The 18,396-nt window shown below is 38.8% G+C and overlaps 1 protein-coding gene across 1 annotated transcript in view; it reads left to right on the top strand.

Annotated features, from left to right (window-relative positions):
• The window catches only part of DEF6 (DEF6 guanine nucleotide exchange factor), a 54,505-nt gene that overhangs the window by 29,779 nt on the left and 6,330 nt on the right, over nucleotides 1–18,396 (top strand). Inside the window, exons 4-8 of the mRNA XM_026719965.2 lie at nucleotides 6,163–6,390; nucleotides 9,143–9,289; nucleotides 14,850–14,958; nucleotides 15,637–15,935; nucleotides 17,930–18,096. Of these exons, the coding sequence (XP_026575750.1) occupies nucleotides 6,163–6,390; nucleotides 9,143–9,289; nucleotides 14,850–14,958; nucleotides 15,637–15,935; nucleotides 17,930–18,096 (950 nt within the window). The remainder of the gene's footprint in view (nucleotides 1–6,162; nucleotides 6,391–9,142; nucleotides 9,290–14,849; nucleotides 14,959–15,636; nucleotides 15,936–17,929; nucleotides 18,097–18,396) is intronic.

Genomic DNA, 18,396 nt, shown 5'->3' with positions numbered 1-18,396 from the left:
TTAAAGATATATATTTAAATTCACTTTCTCTGTATCAATGGGTACGTGAGTAGAGAATATACAAATATCCTAACTATCAAACAAACTACTCAAGTGGAAGAATAATTGCCAGGAAGTGTGTAGTTTGAGGCTTATATTAATGTTAGTCATGCCTACAGATATCCTCTGCAACACCACGAGGGTATATTGGGGACAGAGATGGAAAATCACCTAGTACGCACAATGACAGGATGTGGGATGTGTTTTGAATCCTTTTCTTTTATGCACAGAATCACTGCTATATGGTTGCAGCAGCCATTCTAGGTTCACTGATGTGTCTATTTGAAAAGAAAGTATTATTGCATGTTTTCCTTTTTTCTCCTGGAGATTGAAGCAGAGTATATATATATATATGATCAAATGAAAGATTACCTGCAGTTACCGTATAAGATAGGTTTGCCTCAGAGAAAGAAATTGGTTCAAAATCATCTAGTTTCTTCTCTGGCTAAATAGCAGCCTGACTTTGGGACTTCCCAGCTCCTGTTCAACCTCTTAACCACCATGCTAATTTGATTCTGTAATCAATTAATGACTCTCTATAATTAACTCTTTAAAATGGTTAATTGTAGTCAAGAAATGCTGTTCAGTGAAGTAGAACTACTGATAATATTACGAACTCTAAATTCCACAGTACTTGCTGATAAGAGGAAAGTTTAATTTTAATCTAATATATAACACCTCATTTCTGTGAGCCTGAAATCTAGCTGTAGACTAGCCAGAAATGAACATTATCATCTTCCTGGCTCTTGTACTTTCCCTCATATTGTCTAACATCTGTAGGTGGATGCAGTCAACTTGCTTTTCCTTCACGCTTTGCTCTGTTCTATATTGCCTCATCCTATTCCCCCCCCAAACCATTCTTCACAGAAAAAAGCATTGCATGAATATGAAGTCAGCAGCTAAGCTTCCTGTTTCAACCAAAGTATTTCCTGTTTCTTTAAATTATAAAAAAAAAACTGTCTTCGTAAACTACAGTTGTTTGGAGTCGAGTTTCAGTTAATATTTTGTTGTGGAGAGGGAAGTCAACATCTTGGAACAGTACTTTTGTTGATGTTGCAGTTCTGAGCCCAAAGAAATTAAATGCTCTTTCCTTCCCATTCTGGGATCTACTGAGTTGTGGTAGGCTTTCAAACTTGTGCTAGATCAGGGATGTCAAAGTCGTGGTGTCATGTTATCATCACGTGAGGTATCGCAACTTTCCCCCTTTGCTAAATCGGGGGTGGGCATGGCCAGCACATGATGCATCTGGCCATGGACAGCGAGTTTGACACCCCTGTGCTAGATGGCTGAGTCCCGTGAGATGCATAGGGGATCCAGTCCTGCGGTATTGAAAGATGCACCAGGATAGTGAAGAAGTTATTTGAATCTTCCCACAATATGGCTTCAGCATAGTATTGCTGAAAAACAATGCTATCTCAGGGCAAGCTTAGGTGATATGATGGGAGAATATAAACAACAACTTCCTGTAGGCAATAGTAGCCAGCCAGACCTTCAATATCATTAAAAATATGTGTGTGAGTCCTTTCATTCATTCAGAATAGAACTGGAAGGGACCTTGGAGGTCTTCTAGTCCAACCTCCTGCTCAAGCAAGAGACCCTATAACATTTCAGACATGTGGTTGCCCAGTCTCTTCTTAAATACCTCCAGTGATGAAGCCCCCAAAACTTCTGAAGGCAAGCTGTTCCACTGGTTAATTGTTTTCTTAATTCCAGGTTGCTTCTTTCCTTGATTAGTTTCCATCCATTGTTTCTTGTCCTGTGCTCAGGTGCTTTGGAAAATAAGTTGACGCCCTCCTCTTTGTGGCAGCCCCTCAAATACTGGAATGTTGCTATCATGTCCCCCCAGTCCTTTTCTTAGACTGGCCATGCCCAGTTCCTGCAACCGTTCTTCAAATGTTTTAGTCTCCAGGCCTTTAATCATCTTAGTTTCTCTTCTCTGCACTTTTTCCAAAGTTTCAACATCTTTTTTTGTAATGTGGTGACCAAAACTAGATGTAGTATTCCAGATGTAGTCTTACTAAGGTTTTATAAAGTAGTACTAATACTTCACGTGATTTTATTCTATGCTTTGTTTATACAGCCAAGGGTTGTATTAGCTTTTTTGGTTGCTGCTGTACACTGCTGGCTTATATTTAAGTGATCATCCACTAGGACTCCAAGTTTCCTCTCACAGTTACTATTTTTGAGCCAGGTTTTGCCTGATTTTTACTTGTACCTTTGGTTTTTCCTGCCTAAATGTAAAACCTTGCTTTTCTCCACATTAAATTTCATATTGTTGAATAGCCCCATTGTCAGACAGTTACAAATCCATCTGGTGGTGATGCTGTCTACCCCACATTTTTCTAGCTTATGAAGAAGTAGGTTGTGGTCTACTTTGTTGAATGCCTTGCTGAAATCTAAACATACTATGCCTAGAGCATTTCACCGGTTGACTAATTTATGTACTTTATCAAAGAATGAAATAAGATTAGTTTGGCATGATCTGTAAAATAAATAAGAAAACTAGAAGTCAGCAAACCCATGCTGGCTTCTAGTTTTCTTATTTATTTTAATTTTTATTTCTAGCCTGTGTTTTACAGTTACGTTTTTGGTAGGTTGAGTTATAGTTTCTTTTTGTGAGGACTGATGCAAAGAATGAGTTTACTGCCTGTTACTTTCTTGCCATCTTCTCTCTTTAGTGAACTGACTGTGTCCATGACTTTTTTTCTTATTATTTATATGTTGAAAGAAACTTAAAATAAACTTTGACTTTTGTTGCAAGTCTTTGTGCAATCTGAGCCTTTGCTTTTCTGACTTCATCTTTGCAGATTCAGGCAATTTGCTGATATTTTGTCTTAGTTATGTGTCCCTTAGTTATATTGTCCTTTTTGTCTTCCAGTTTACTAGAGAGCTCTTTGTGCAACCATGCGGTTTCTTCTTGGATTCTAAAAACCGAACAGGATAAGCCCTGTTGGGTTGTTAGAATTTGCTTAACCATTTGATTTGCTAACCAAAGTCTGTTTGTCAGAATGGTTTGATGATGACATGTAATGGAGACTTTTTGAGATTTTAACTGCGTATGACTATTTGAAATAAATAATGAAATATAACCCCTGATAAATTTAGATGAGCTAATTAAACCAGCTTAGTTGATGTAGGACAGATTTTCATATTATGTGATGGTTTAGCAGTTTTCCAAGGAGAAGTAGGCTGTGTACTCAAACACGTCAGATATGTTAGTGCTCACTATGTCAGACATATAATTACAATTGCTTGCATTATCAAGTGTACAGTTACCAGAATTGTGGGGAAGGTATGTTGAAAGTTTTAACTAGACTAAGGGCCCAGATGAAATGAAAATATTGAAACTTTTACCGTATAATTTTGGATTAATTATAAACAGCTTCCTGTGGGGTATAGATCCTGTTTTGGTTTGTTCAAGATACAACGTGATTTCAAAAACTGGTACATGTGGGGACTAAGGATTTTAGACTGAGGAAAGATATACAGACCTGAAAGACGGTTATGACAATAAAAAACGTAAGCAGAATTTTGAAGCATGGAATCAGAAAATATCAATAATGTCAGTATGTCTGTTTTTATGGCTAGACTATGTCCTATATCTTTTTATTATTTTTTACTTTCTTTTTTCCTTACACTTTTTGCCCCTCTCTATTTTCAATTTCTATTTTCTGATCTACAAAAAGGTGTGGAGCAACTAGCTTAGCACGTCAAGATTAGAAAGTCTTTCGTTAAGAGTAGAGAAAAAGAAAGAAACTGCCAGTTCAGTTGTGGGTACACAGTTCAGAAAGTACAGTGACATATTTAGAGGTCTATCACAATGGTATAAACAGCCTGGAAAGCAAACATTATGAAGAATAGTTAAAGGAACTAGGAATAAGTAACCTACAAAAAGAAAAACTAGAACTATAGAATTCTTCAAATATCTTAAATATTATTTCACAAAAGAAGAAATGGATTTATATTCCGTTGCCTTGAGTTTGGGTCCAGAACCAGTGCTTACATTTATAAGTTGTAAGACACTGGACCTTCCTGATTGTATGAATTGCTAGCCAGTAGAACAGACTGCCTCATGAAGTGGTAAGTTGTGCTTTACTAGAGATCTTTAGACCCAGCCTGGTCATCTGTCAAATATACTGTGATGGATGCTGCACTGAGCAAAGGGTCTCTATGGTTTCTTTCAGTGCTGTGATTCACTTTTTATACTGTATCTAGGGGTGTCAAACTGGCAGTCCGCGGCCCCGATGCTTCAGGTGCAGGCCATGGCTACCCCAGCTCCGCGAAGGGAAAAATGTCACAATACATCACGTGATGGCAATGTGGGCGAGTTCGACACCCGTGCTGTATACATTTGGGAAATGGTTCTATCAATGTTTATCAGCATCAACAACTTTAAGATATGTAGATTCAATTCTTCAACCAGCATGCTAGTTACGAAATTCTGCAAGTTGAAGTCCACACAACTTAAAGTTGTTGAGATTGACAATACTGATCTACTGGATAAGGCAAGAAGTTAAAGCCCAAGTAGTACTATTTGGAAAGGGAGCAAATTGTAAAAAATGTACTGTAGCTCTATGGTGTCTTTGTATGCTGTTTATGGAATCATTCTCCCAATCATAGACTGGCCTGGAATTGAAGCCCAGGCAAAAGTAAAGGGAGCTTTGTGCAATCTGTGTAGTCTGCTGTTGTAGGTTGCACCTGCCACTTCAAAGAAGGAAAAGAGAAATAATCACATGACTTCCTTAGTGCTTGAGACTCTGAGGCCACAAGAGCAGGATTTGGATTTTTCTAGCTTTTTAGCTATTAGCACTGGCTTCCAGTGTGCATGTGACATTTCTAAGTGAGTGGGTAGGATTAATACCAGGTGGCAAAAAAGCCTGAACTTTAAGGCACTTCCAGATACCACCCTTTCCCTTTCCCATTCCATGCAGACTATTCTAAAGTTGACCAAGATTATCAGTGCTCTCACTTCAGCAACCAAAATATGTCATTCAGTCTGTGCCTTCTCCAAGATATGTGCTCTAAAATAGTTGGAGCAACAACATCTACTTTAGATTGGTAGCTTCCCCACCTCACCCACATATTTCTACATATTTCTGTGTATTTTTTTTGTCCATTTCCCCAAAATCAAATCAAACTTGAGCAGTTGCAGTATAAATGCTTGTGTTGGGTTGTGTGTGTGTGGGGAGGGGCGGACAAGGGGAGATACCAAACACACACAATTCACAGTTGCTAAGAGTGGGGTTTGTAAAACTTCAAGCCACCTTCCCCTTCAATAACAAGTTCACTAGAGATTGGAAATAGAGTATAAAAACACAGCTAACTGAGTAACAAACAACCAAAAGCTCTTGCAAACTTCATTTTTCCAAATGGAAAGATGACAACAGACAGCTGCAGAAATGTTTGAAAAGTGAGCATTGCAAATTTAATGTGTTTTAAAAGGCTTTGCTATGGTTGCAAACAAGATGGCTAATCCTATGGTCTCTCAGCGTTCAAATCCACCGAAGGCTGCTGTCCTGCAGTGTGCTTACAAGGAGCAACTATCCAGAACACATGTGGGTAATCCCCTTACTTCCTACCATCTCCTTACCTGGGGAAGTTCTGAAGAACTGGTCAACTCAACTCTTTCGTCTTTGCTTCGCAGAGCCATCTTCAGTTCACCATGACACCAAAACACAACTGCAGAACTATTTGAGAGCATTTAAAATGCCCAAAGTTTGAATAATAGTGTACAAAAAACTGGTGCTTCTTAAACGTGAATTATACAAAAGCATCATGTGTACACATTATTTGTATGTTATGTAGTTATCATGATAGTTCCTTCAAAACATGCATCATGATATGCTCACTCATTTGGGTTCTGCACCCAGTATTCTAGAAAAAATTTTTTTTATGAATTGGGAACAGCCACTGAAAAGACTAGATTTTTTCCCCCATTCAAATGATTGCTTATTTATGAGATATTTAGCATTTGATCTCTGAATCCATGGATAAAAACATAGACATGCACTTCGACATGTCAGTTGAGAAAGAGAAAGTTTACATGAATGTAAAAGGACTATATTGTTCCAGAGGTGGGAAGTTTGGCTGTTGTTTTACCCTGATGTCATTCATTTTTTTCAGGTGGAATACCTCTTGAAGAAGATATGTACAGCTATGAGTATTGAGCTTAATAGTGGGGAATTAGATGACTATTTTTCCCAAGAGACCCAGCAACAGAATGGTTTGATAGTTTGGCAATTTCTTGATTTGGTAAACTCTGGCCGATTACTGCGTGGAATTGAGCGTGAGGCCATTAGCATGGCCATTGAAGAGGTTTACCAGGAGATCATTGGGGATGTGCTCAAACAGGTAAAGAATTATCTCTTAATTAGAAGAACTGAAAAACGGCTTTAATAAGTAGATAAAAAATGAACTATGGCACTACCAACTTAAGGTTAAGGCTATTGAAGGTACTGAATCAATGATAACTACTTTATTTCACGTATTACTGTTTCCCTAAAAATAAGACCTAACCAGAAAATAAGCCATAGCATGATTTTTCAGGATGCTTATAATATAATCCTTACCCTGCAAAATAAGCCCCAGCTAAGATCAGCAGCCCTGGGGGATGGGATGGGCATGGCCAGAACAGGAGAGGTGAGCGCGTGAGGGCCAATGGTGTCCAACAGCAGCTACAGTCTGCTGGCCCATTGGCCGGTGTACTCTGGGGCTGCATAGCCCATGTAACATAGATGAGTCCAAGCACTGTGATTGCTGAGCCAAGCAGAAGGCGGAAGCAGAGGTGCAGGGGAAGTCCCGGCTGCCTCTTGGGGTAGAGGCTCCCCACCCTCCCCATTTTCTGGGGCCATTGCTGGAGGATAAGGTTGGACGGTGAGTGCAGGGGCCATGGCATGGCATCATCCCTGCCCCACCACCTGCCTCACTTCACCTTGTGGCAGCGGCACCAGCAGCAGGGGAAGGCCAGAAGTGCTGTGCGGCCGCCTGTCCCATTGCAGCTTCGACAAGCAAAGACAGATGGTGGGATGGAGTGGGTGGGCAGCTACAAGGCACGTCCATCAGGCCATATTGCATGCCTTCCCCCACGCCTCTGCCTCTGTCTGCTTCTTGGAGGGCCAGCCTGGCAGTCTCAGTGCTCAGACTCATCTGCGCTATGCAGGGTGCATAGCCACAGAGTGCGTCAGCCAAGGGGTTGGAGGGCTGTGGCTGCTGCCGGACTCTGTTGGCCCCTGTGCGCTCACCACCTCTTGTGCGCACACCAGGAGTGAGGCGCCTGGCCGGGCTGGGTTGGGGCTGGATCCAATCCCTTGCCATCACCCTGACACCTTGTTTTTCCCAAAATAAGCCCTAATGTGTGTTTTGGAGGACTCCCCTCAAATAACACCATGTCTTATTTTCAGGAAACACAGTATGAAATTAAAATCTCATACACCAAGCTATCATATATCAATGTGATTCTGTTAATTCTGGCTGGAATTATGAAAAATTATGCTTTGGTGGTACTCTTTTCTCTTGAGGAAAACCCTTACTATTTTGTTTTCCAACATTAGTGGGCATTCTGGTTATCTTTTGAATAACTATCAAGTGGATTAATTGGATGAAAAATATTATCTAATTTATGACAGTAATGAGAGAAGATAAATATTGGCAAGTACAGGTAGTCCTGGATTTACCACAATTTGTTTAATGACTTTTTGAAGTTACAACAGCAATGAAAAAAGTGATTTATGACCATTTCTCACATTTACAATGTTGCAATAACCCCATGGCCACGTGATCAAAATTCAGACATTTGGCAACTGGCATTTATTTATGATAGCTGCAGTGTTCCAGGGTCATGTGATCATCTTTTGTGACCTTTTGACAAGCAAAGTCGATGAGGAATCCAGATTCACTTAACTGTGTAACTTAACATCTGCAGTGATTCACTTAACAAATGTGGGAAGAAAAGTCCTAAAATGGGGACAAAACTCACTTTACAAAGGTTTCCCTTAGCAACAGAAATTTTGGGCTCGATTGTGGTCCTGCGTTGAGGATTACCTGTAAAAGAAAAGTGAAACAGCTAGTTGGTTAGAGACCAGTGAATCTGCTTTGATTATGTCCAGCTTCTTACATTCCGTCAGCAGAAAAAAACCACAAGGAAGAGAAGGCTGGAGCCGATGATGAGCTGGCTTGCCAGAGAGCACCTCACTCTCCCTTTGTGACTGTTATTGCACCGGAAAGCACTCTGATTGTTCAATTAGCCATACACACTTCCCCCATTGTGCCAGTAGTTAAATAGCATGATGCACCACCCTTATCTGTTCCTGTTTGGCTCACATTCAGGAAATAAAGTTTGTTCACAGCTTTGGATTTTTTCCTGCAACTATTTTCAAAAAGGCTTATCTGGTGTGTGTAACTGAATCCTAAGAACATCCCCAATCTTGAAACGAAAGGGTGTGGATTTTGAGTTTTGATTTGAGGATCTTATTTGGGGGGTGATTAAGGTAATCAATCCTCCACCTTGCCACCAGCATCTCTGCACAAAGAGGAAGGAAAGCGAGTCAGCGTTCATGATAGCCACAAATCATATGAGCAGGAGCAAACCAGGCTGGAGGAGAATCAGTATATGGCACATACAGAGGCAATTAAGACTGTAGCATAAAATCCCATGCAAGGTGTTGATATTTTATTTTTCCCCACTTTCATTTATTACTTCAGAAATACAAAAAGGTATTGTCTAGGTGGTTTGCTATTCTATTCCAGCATAAAGTATGCTGAAATATCTTAAGCAGTTAAATAGGTTGTTCTTACATATACAAAAAAATATAGTGGTGGAACAGACTAAACCAATTTGGGCTACAAATAGTGGACCTCTCTTCTGAACAACCCTCTATGTAAAACTCAGAACTTAAGAAGCCTTGCATTGACATGTGATGCACATAGTTGCTTGATAATGTGTTAAATTGCATAGTTCACAGCCAGCCCACACTGTGGATGTGCCCTGAATGTGATTTGGCCTCTTTTGGTGACATAATTTTTTGTTAAGTGGTCTTTTGTAAAGAGCTTTCGTATAAATCTTTCATTATAGTATGCCTGCTTTTCCTTTTCGTTCCCACTATAGGGCTATCTGTGGAAGAAAGGCCACTTAAGAAGGAACTGGTATGAGCGATGGTTTACACTGAAGCCGAGTGACCTCTCATATTATGTGAGTGAAGAACGTAAAGAAAAGAAAGGGAGCATTGGTTTGGACAGAAATTCATGTGTGGAGGTAATTAGACATTTTTATTACAAAAGAGCATGTTGGCCTTTTATACTTGTAATGGTCACAAGTATAGAACGTTGTTTTATTAAGAGAGTAGTAATGTATGTTAGGCTCATGCCAATAAATAATTGGTTGCTGAGGAGTAGCGCTTTCTCTTCCAACTTTGAGGCAGGTTTGAATGTGACGCTCTCCAGGTATTTTCAGATCTTGAAAACAATATAATATGTAAAAGCCAAAATGTACATTTCCATTAGTTCTACATTTCTAACAAGTGCAGGATGTATATATTCAAGAGTTAAAAGAAAAAAGAAAACATTTTGTTCCCTAAACAGCACAAACTTTCTCCCCGCAACAGCTTTCTTCCACTTTACTCTAAACAGCAATTGCTTTTACTGAAAGGAAAAATAAGCAGTGATTCCCTTTTCCTATCAGCAGAGGTATCAGTAACGACTGAAGCCCCAAATCTCATGCAGTTTGTTGTTATTTTTTCTCTTCACTTTGGTTTAGCTCTTCAAAACTTTTTAAGGTGATCTAGATTATAAATTACATCAACATTTACAGAGTATGTAAATGTATACCAGTTGGCCATGCAATGCCTCAGCCGTTAAGATGCTGGATTTGTCAGCTAGATAGCCAATAGTCCAGGTTTGAGACTGGAGTGTTGCATGATGAGGTAAAGTCCCATCCTCATCCTAGCTCCTGCTAACCTAGCAGTTCAAAAGCATGCAAATGCAAGTATATAAATAGGTACCCACTTAGGTGGGAAGGTAGCACTCAGTGATGTCATGCTGACCACATGACCATGGAAATGTCTTCGGGTAGCACTCGCTTAACAGCCCATGAATGGAAATGAGCACCACTTCCTATAATAGGCAACAACTAATGGAGTAGAATCCACAGAGACTCCTACCAGTTGAAAAAGAATTGTGTATTATCATCCACTGCAAATATTGATTCAGCCTCTCATCAACTTGTCCCTCCATTGGCAAAAAAAGCAGCAGAAAAGAGGCAGTTTGCTTGTTTTCTCCAAAGAAAGGATAGAAAATCAATGTGTTTTTTGTACCGAAGATGAACCTAATAAGAAACATGGGCAGAGATGCAACAGAACTGGAATAATATGAATAAATCCAGTAAATCCTACTGCAATGGTCCAGGACCCAGAAGAGAGACAAGCCATCATAGCCTACTTGATCCACAATGAACATGGAAATTTCACACAGATCATTTTTATTCTTTCATTCCACAGACCATACTGCAACAATTTTAGCTAGGATATAGACAGAAAAACAACTACTAAAGTTCCTGGCTTACTAACACAAAGACGCCTCCAATAAATAAGGCAAAAGGAGGCAAGGACCAAAGAGAATAATCTTCAAATTAATTCCACTATCTCACTGGAGGAAAAGTGACTGCAGAAACTTAATACAGCTGGAGTGGGAAGTGTGCTCTAGTGCAGGGTTCTCCAACCTTGGCAACTTTACAACTTGTGGACTTCAACTCCCAGCATGCACTGGCTGAGGAATTCTGGGAGTTGAAGTCCACAAGTCGTAAAGTTGCCAAGATTGGAGAGCCCTGCTCTAGTTCACAAAACTAAGAGGCAGATTTCTGACAATCCCTATCGCCTAAAGTAAAGAGAAGTAGTACAAGGTGACATATACAACTGCCAAGGTAGACCAGACTAAGGAACCAAGTTATGAATGCTAATGCTACTTTTATTATAAGGTAGTTATAATGAGAACCAGTTGGGTCTTGTGGTTAAGGCATTGAGCTAGAAGCCAGGACACTGAGAGTTCTAGTCCCATTTTAGGCATAAAAGCAGCTTGGCCAATCACTCTCTCGCTAGGTTGTGGAGAAAACAAGAGAAGTATTGTTCACTGATTTGAGTCATTTATAAAAACAATAGGTAGGAAATAAATATATAAAGCAAATAAAAAGATCACAGAATTTTGCAAGTCGAAATGTGCCTCCCCTCTCCCTTCCTCAGGAGACTTTCTCAAATTACATTTCTTCTTCAGACTCTCATTTCTTTTATCTGACTGTTATCTTGGTAGCTGCTCTTCTTTCTCTTCAGGGTTATTCCTTCAGCCCATTACAATTATGGAACACAGAATTTATTTCTGTGGAGGCACCTTGACTGGAAGGAATATTAATATTCCTAGTGATCCTTACATATCCAAAATAGTGAACAAGCTGAAGATACTCTAGGGATAGATAATTCTAATCAAACAAATCAAACATGCACTAAAATAATTGCCTTTTAAAATTCTGTCTATAAAAACATTTATTTACAAATTTCTTAAATCTAGAATCAAGTAGAATTCCCAAGGAGATACATTTTATATTCTGGAAACTCAAATACCATTTAAATGGGGATTAACATTTCTGAACAGTTGACAAATATTAATAATTATACAGTCCATATAGTGCTCAGATAATAATTGACAATATATTTCTGATTGTTTTGAGCTTCTATCTTGTATCACTGGACAGTGTATAAATTATGAGATCAATCTTATCGTTAGCATGGTCACCAGCCTAGTTATTGCATTTTATACCATTTACAACTATAAGAAATAACTAAAATATGAAAACATGCTTCCCTAGAAATTGTTGCATATGGGAAGAAAAATATATATTTTATTTAAAAAATAAAGGAAAGGAGCACTTTAAAAATGCACAGTTCTATTCAAAGATGGCAGAAATATCCCAAGACAGTTTCAAAAGGTAACTACAAATTATAAGAAGCTTGTAATACAATTTGTAGATTGGAGTTCAGGTCATTAGACTGAGTAACAGGTGTCATTATCAGTTTATCAGTCTTGAGGTACCACAAAGATTGTTTTGCTGTAACTGTCAGCCTCATCAGGTAGACCAGACCAGGAAATGACTCCACATGAAGTCTAAAACTACTTTTATTGAATTAGTTATAATAAACGAATTATGGAAGTCTGATTGTGTTGCACTTTCTCTCCCTTCATATATTCACATAAATTAGAGATGCTTCTCTTTGAGTGACTTCTAAATGTTCTATCTTTGCTCTTGTTAAAAAAATGTTTCACTTCCTATTTCCTAGGTAACAGTTCTTGAACATTTTTGCCTAGGTCACCTTCTTTACTGTAATAAACCAATTTAGCTATCCCCTTCCAAATGCAATTTGCATTTCTGCATAACTCTAGTTCAGAAGAAAGTATTTGCTTATCAGCTTATTAGAAGCCCAGACCAGCACAATACCACTGAGAAAGAAAAACAAGAAATCCAAGAAGAAACCACTCTGGCAAATTGAAAGAAAAAAAAAGGCCAAGTACAAAAAATGGAAAGAAGGACATACAGAATAAGGCAGAATATCAGCAGATAGCCAGAATCTGCAAAGACAAAGTTAGGCTAGCAAAGGCTCAGAATGAACAAAGATTTGCAACAAAAGTCAAAGATAATAAAAAAATTTCTTCCAACATATAAATAACAAGAAAAAAAATCAAGGAAACAGTTGGTCCAGTAAAGAGAGAAGATGGCAAGGAAGTAACAGGCAACAGAGAGAAAGCAGAACTGCTTAACTCATTCTTTGCATCCATCTTCACGCAAAAAGAAACCATAACTCAACCCACCAAAAACATAACTGTAAAAGACAGAGCAGAAATAAAAGTTAAAATAAGCAAAAAAATAGTAAGAGAACACCTGTCTGATCTTGATGAAAGCAATTCACCGGGGCCCAGAGTTTTAAGGGAGCTGGCAGAGGTAATCTCAGAACCACTGCACCGTATCTTTCAAAAATCCTGGAACACCGGGGAAGTACCAGAGGAATGGAAAAGAGCTGATGTGGTTCCCATCTTCAAAAAAGGAAAAAAAAAAACAGACCCAGGAAACTATAGACCAATCAGCCTAACATCAATACCCGGGAAGATACTGGAAAAGATAATTAAAAAATAGATCTGCCAACATCTAGAAACAAGTAAAGTAATAATTAGCAGTCAGCACGGCTTTGTTAAAAACAGATCATGCCAAACCAATCTTATTTCATTCTTCAGTGACTAAATTAGTAGGCAGCAAATTTAGATATCAGCAAAGCATTTGATAAAGTAGACCACAACCTACGTCTTAGTAAGCTAGAAAAAGTGGAATAGATAGCACCACCACTAGATGGATTTGCAACTGGCTGGCAAACCATACTCAACGAGTAGTCCTTAATGGGTCTAAGTCTACATGGAGGAAAGTAAGCCGTGGGGTGCCACAAGATTCCGTCTTAGGCCCAGTACTCTTCAATATCTTCATTAATGACTTAGATGAGGGAATAGAAGGGGAATTTACCAAATTTGCAGATGATACTAAGCTGGCAGGAATAGCTAACACCCAAGAAGATAGGCTCAAGATCCAGATGGATCTTGACAGACTAGAACACAGGGCCGTATCTGACAAAATGAAATTCAATGTAGAGAAAAGTAAAGTCCTACACTTAGGCAAGAAAAACCAAAAGTACACATATAGACTGGGTGAAATCAGGCTCAATAGCAGTAACTGTGAGAGGGATTTTGGAGTCTTAGTGGACAACCAGCTAAATATGAGCCAGCAGTGTGCAGCAGCTGCCAAAAAAGCTAATGCAATCCTAAGTTGCATTAACAGAGGGATACAATCAAGATCAAGGGAGGTACTAATACCACTCTATAAAGCCTTAGTAAGACCACACCTAGAGTAATGCATCCAGTTTTGTTCACCACATTATAAAAAAGATGTTGAGACTCTAGAAAAAGTACAGAGAAGAGCAACCAGGATGATTAGGGGACTGGAGGCTAAAACATACAACGAACGGTTGCAGGAACTGGGCTTGGCTAGTCTAGTAAAGAGAAGGACCAGAGGAGACATGATAGCGGTCTTCCAATATTTGAGGGGCTGCCACAGGGAGGAAGGAGTCAAGCTATTTTCTAAAGCACCTGTAGGCCAGACAAGGAATAATGGATGGAAACTGAACAAGGAGAGATTTAACCTGGAAACAAGGAGAAACTTTCTGACAGTGAGAACAATCAACCGATGGAACAGCTTGCCCTCGGAAGTTGTGGGAGCGCCATCAGTTGAGACTTTCAAGAAGAGATTGGACTGCCATTTGTCAGAAATGGTGTAGGGTCTCCCGCTTGGGCGGGGGGTTGGACTAGATGATCTACAAGGTCCCTTCCAACTCTGATTATCTGTTAAATCTGTATTATTGGGCAAATTTTCCATTAGAAAAAAAAGAGGATTCAAAGAGGAATTTAAATTGAGAAACATCATTTTGTAAGGTTTTCCCAGTTATTCTACTCCTGTGATAAATAAGAGTATCACTTCAGTCATTAGGAGATTAATATGGTGATGTCACTTTGCTTAAAGTTGTCCCAATGAGTTAAAAATGCTATTTGTGTGGCCTTTCTGCAAAATCATAATAGGAATCTGGTTGTTCTTAACTTGGGAGATGTCATAGGAAAAGGGGCCATCTTCAACAGGTTGGAACCAACAGATTTTGTGCTTATTAATAATGAAGTTTCCCCTGTTGCACTTGAGATTATACCTAAGTTTTAAATTTCTCTTCTTTCCTGATTCAAAGATTTTGCCTGATAAAGATGGGAAACGTTGCATGTTCTGTGTGAAAACATCTTCACGGACCTATGAAATGAGTGCCTCAGATACCAAGCAAAGACAAGAGTGGATATTGGGTGAGTATTCTCATGGTGCTTTGCATTGCTGCATCCTTGTTCTCCCTTGAGATGATCTGAGATGAAAAAGTTGAACTGCTTAATAGCAAGTCTGTCATTTTTTAGGCAGACTTTTTTATGGACTGACCATCTTCTTGTAGAGCATGACTGAACTTAATCAGATTGCTAGCATTTTTACCAAAGGTTAAAAAGCATCTGTGCTTTAGATTTAGTGTCAGTGTTGGAACTAGTTTTGGATTTGAACACAGGTTCTTTTAACAATGTTATTTTGGATATCTTTATAGAGATCCTTGTGGAGACCCCAAATTAAACAAGTATGAAATAGCATTTTTGCCTCAATTTGAAGTAAAGTTTCCTTGGGAAGACTGTTCCATAGTAGAATTGTGAAATCATTAAAAAAAATTACAGTGATTCTATTAAAAACAGTTACGACAATAAAAATTAATGCAAACTAAAAGAAAAGAAATGTTTCCCAAACTACACTGAGTTGTGTAAACTTGTCTATTCGCAGTTGCCACTTTTGCAGCTCTGGAATCTGTTTTGGCAAATTGCAGCATATTGATTTAAAACTTGTGATTGACTGATTTTTATATCCTGAGAGAAAAGGTGTTCCTTGAGGTCTGTGACTTAGAGAGAAAAAAGTTGGAGCCCTGCCTGATGCTTCTGTTCCCTTGGCAGCCATCCAGATGGCAATCCGTCTCCAAGCAGAAGGTAAGAAATCTCTGCACAAGGACTTAAAGCAGAAGAGGAGGGAGCAGAGGGAGCAGCGAGAACGAAAGAAAGCGGCCAAGGAAGAGGAAATGCAACGCCTGAAGCAGCTTCAGGAAGAAAAGGAACGCAAGCTGCAGGAACTGGAGCTCCTCAAAGAGGCTCAGAAGCAAGCAGAACTTTTACTCCAGGAAGAAGAGCAACGGCGCCAGCAGCAACATGAGGAGATGCATAAGATGTTGGAAATTCAGCTTCAGGAAGCAGAACAGGTGTGCACACTCAAAGCAGACCCTGGGAGATCCATAGCCTGTTAAAGATATTATATCAATCAGTGAAGAAGAAATGATTAGAATCTTATGCCATTTTGAATGGCTTGCTCAGTTCCACAGCTTCTTCTCATGTAAAACATGTTCTTGGGGACATTTAGGATAAACTTTCTGGTTGAGTTAGAATCCTTTTATTTGAAATGCAAACAGTAATGGAAGTTTGCCTTACTTAACTAAAGTTGAACATTATAATTTAATTGCCTAATAGTTGTAAATATGGCTTTCTTATGATACTTCTAAATAGCTAAGGGCAGATACATTTCTTATGTAGGCCTAAGGAATCAGACTAAATATTTACGGTTTATTACAGTACAGGTTGTAACATGCTTCTTAATAACACAGTGAACTGGTAAACTGCTTGCCTTCATGCATAGGTTCACCATAAATACGGACCTGCCATGAGTTTTCTACTTCCTGTTGTCTGTGGCAAACTCTTTACATTTTTAATGCAGACAAAGCTCTAAAAGGAATTGCAGTGCATCTGGTAGTACTCTGACTCTGTATGAAATGAACAGAAGCAGAAAAAAATGTTAAATTTCTACTGTAGAACATTCTGAACAATCATGTCATCCAATTTAGGATAATAGTGACCTCTGTCTGCCAAAAAGGGTAATGCAAAAGTCTTAAATGCCAGCATAACCTAGTGGTCTAAATGTAGGACTAAGAAGTCACTTGCTCTCATTCAACCTACCACGTAGGACTGCTGGATTGGGAAACAAGAAATGGAGGAAATAATGCAATATAAACTCTGTTGATCTTCTTGAGGGGAGGTGTGCTATAAATCTAACAATTAATTAAGGTTCTTTGATCTAGGATTGAGTGATTTACCTTTAGATAAAGCTGTATTGTTTGCACAAACCTCAATGAATAAGAGCATCCTCCATCAGCTTTGACTGGTCTTACTATTGCAGATTCTCTTGGGCAAAGATAACTCTGCCACAAGAAGTCCAAATTCAGTTACTGCAAAGTGCAATGTATAGATTTGCGTTCTGGCTTCAAAGAGGCTGCACCTATAACAGAATTCTGTGACTATGTAGTTACTCAGTGGAATCTCTTACTGGGCACTAAAAACTGAAGACTGTTCGCTAGTAGCTGATTTGCTGCCCAGTCATTTTAAAGGATGTATTACTGTTTGTTAGGCCTAAACAGATCATGAAAATATTATATTAATGAATCCTCAATTGCCATGTAGGTTTCTTAGGCCTTTTCACTATAAGAACAAACCCTCTTAATTGTTCACCTGAATGCAAATATTGAACCAGTTGTCAAGTGTACGTATGTGGCCATTCTCTTATACAATAAACTTCCAGTAAAGCTTAGGCTGGGCCCCATTGTGGAGTGTTTGCACTCAGCTTTAGAAACCTACTTACTAACCTAAGCATTCTTATGATCTCCGTTGCTGTTTTTAATGGTTCATTTGAATACTTTTACTGATTTCTATGACTTGCTAGTCTTAGAACTATTATAAAACAATTCCTGCAGAAGATGTAATTACATAATCATAAAGAGTCAACATGGACTGGATAGCACAGAATTCTTTTTAAAAAAAATCAAAATAGTTTATAAGCCGTAATAACATTTGAATAGGTTTTGCCCCACACAATATATTTGGAGCCATGACCTGTTTATTATTATGTTTATACAAGTCATTAGTGACTTATATCTGCCTTCTTATATCAGCTATGGTGGACTCATTATCTCCACCCACTGTTTTACTGTAGTAACCTAAAATGTGGCAGGTTAATTGGGTGAGTGTGGGCTATATATGGAAAATAATAAAATTGTTGGTGTCCAGATAAAACAAGAGACTTTATCAGTTACCAACTTCACCAGCTATTAGTGCTGTTAGCCAGGATACATCCTGGCTGCTTTTAGCCCCGTGCTGTTAGCCAGGATACATCCTGGCTGCTCACTGCCTTTACTTTACCCACCTGCAGGCTCGGGCTTCCATGCAAGCAGAAATGGTTCTGAAGGAGGCAGAGGCAGAACGTCAGTGCAAGCGCATCGCAGAACTGGAAGACATGCAGCAACGACTCCAAGATGCCCTGCAGCAGGAGATTAAAGCTCGTCAAGACGAAGAGGGTCTGAGATATGAACAGGCCAGGTAGCATTTGCTGAATTGGGTTAATAAGAAAAGCGAATTAGAAAAGACAAATGATTTTGGTGGCATATTTATATATTGAATCTATTTTTATGACAGTCCTACTTTGAAATATTTCAAATGCAGTATATAATTATGTGCCTAATTAAAGTAAAGGAAAACAATTGAATTATTAGCAAATGAAATTATAGTAAATAAAAACATTAGGTGTAAAAGATATGTAACAAAAACATAAGAAGAGAGTAAGCTACTTTTCACAGGAAAAGCCTGAATGAAAAGATGGGTCTTCAAGAGTGATAAAAC

The sequence above is a fragment of the Pseudonaja textilis genome, chromosome 3, assembly GCF_049901715.1.
Source record: "Pseudonaja textilis isolate UNSWEBS1 chromosome 3, rPseTex1.2, whole genome shotgun sequence".
In the NCBI taxonomy this organism is placed as follows: domain Eukaryota; kingdom Metazoa; phylum Chordata; class Lepidosauria; order Squamata; family Elapidae; genus Pseudonaja; species Pseudonaja textilis.
The sequence above is the reverse complement of the archived record's forward strand: the minus strand, read 5'-3'. Positions and strand labels throughout refer to the sequence as shown.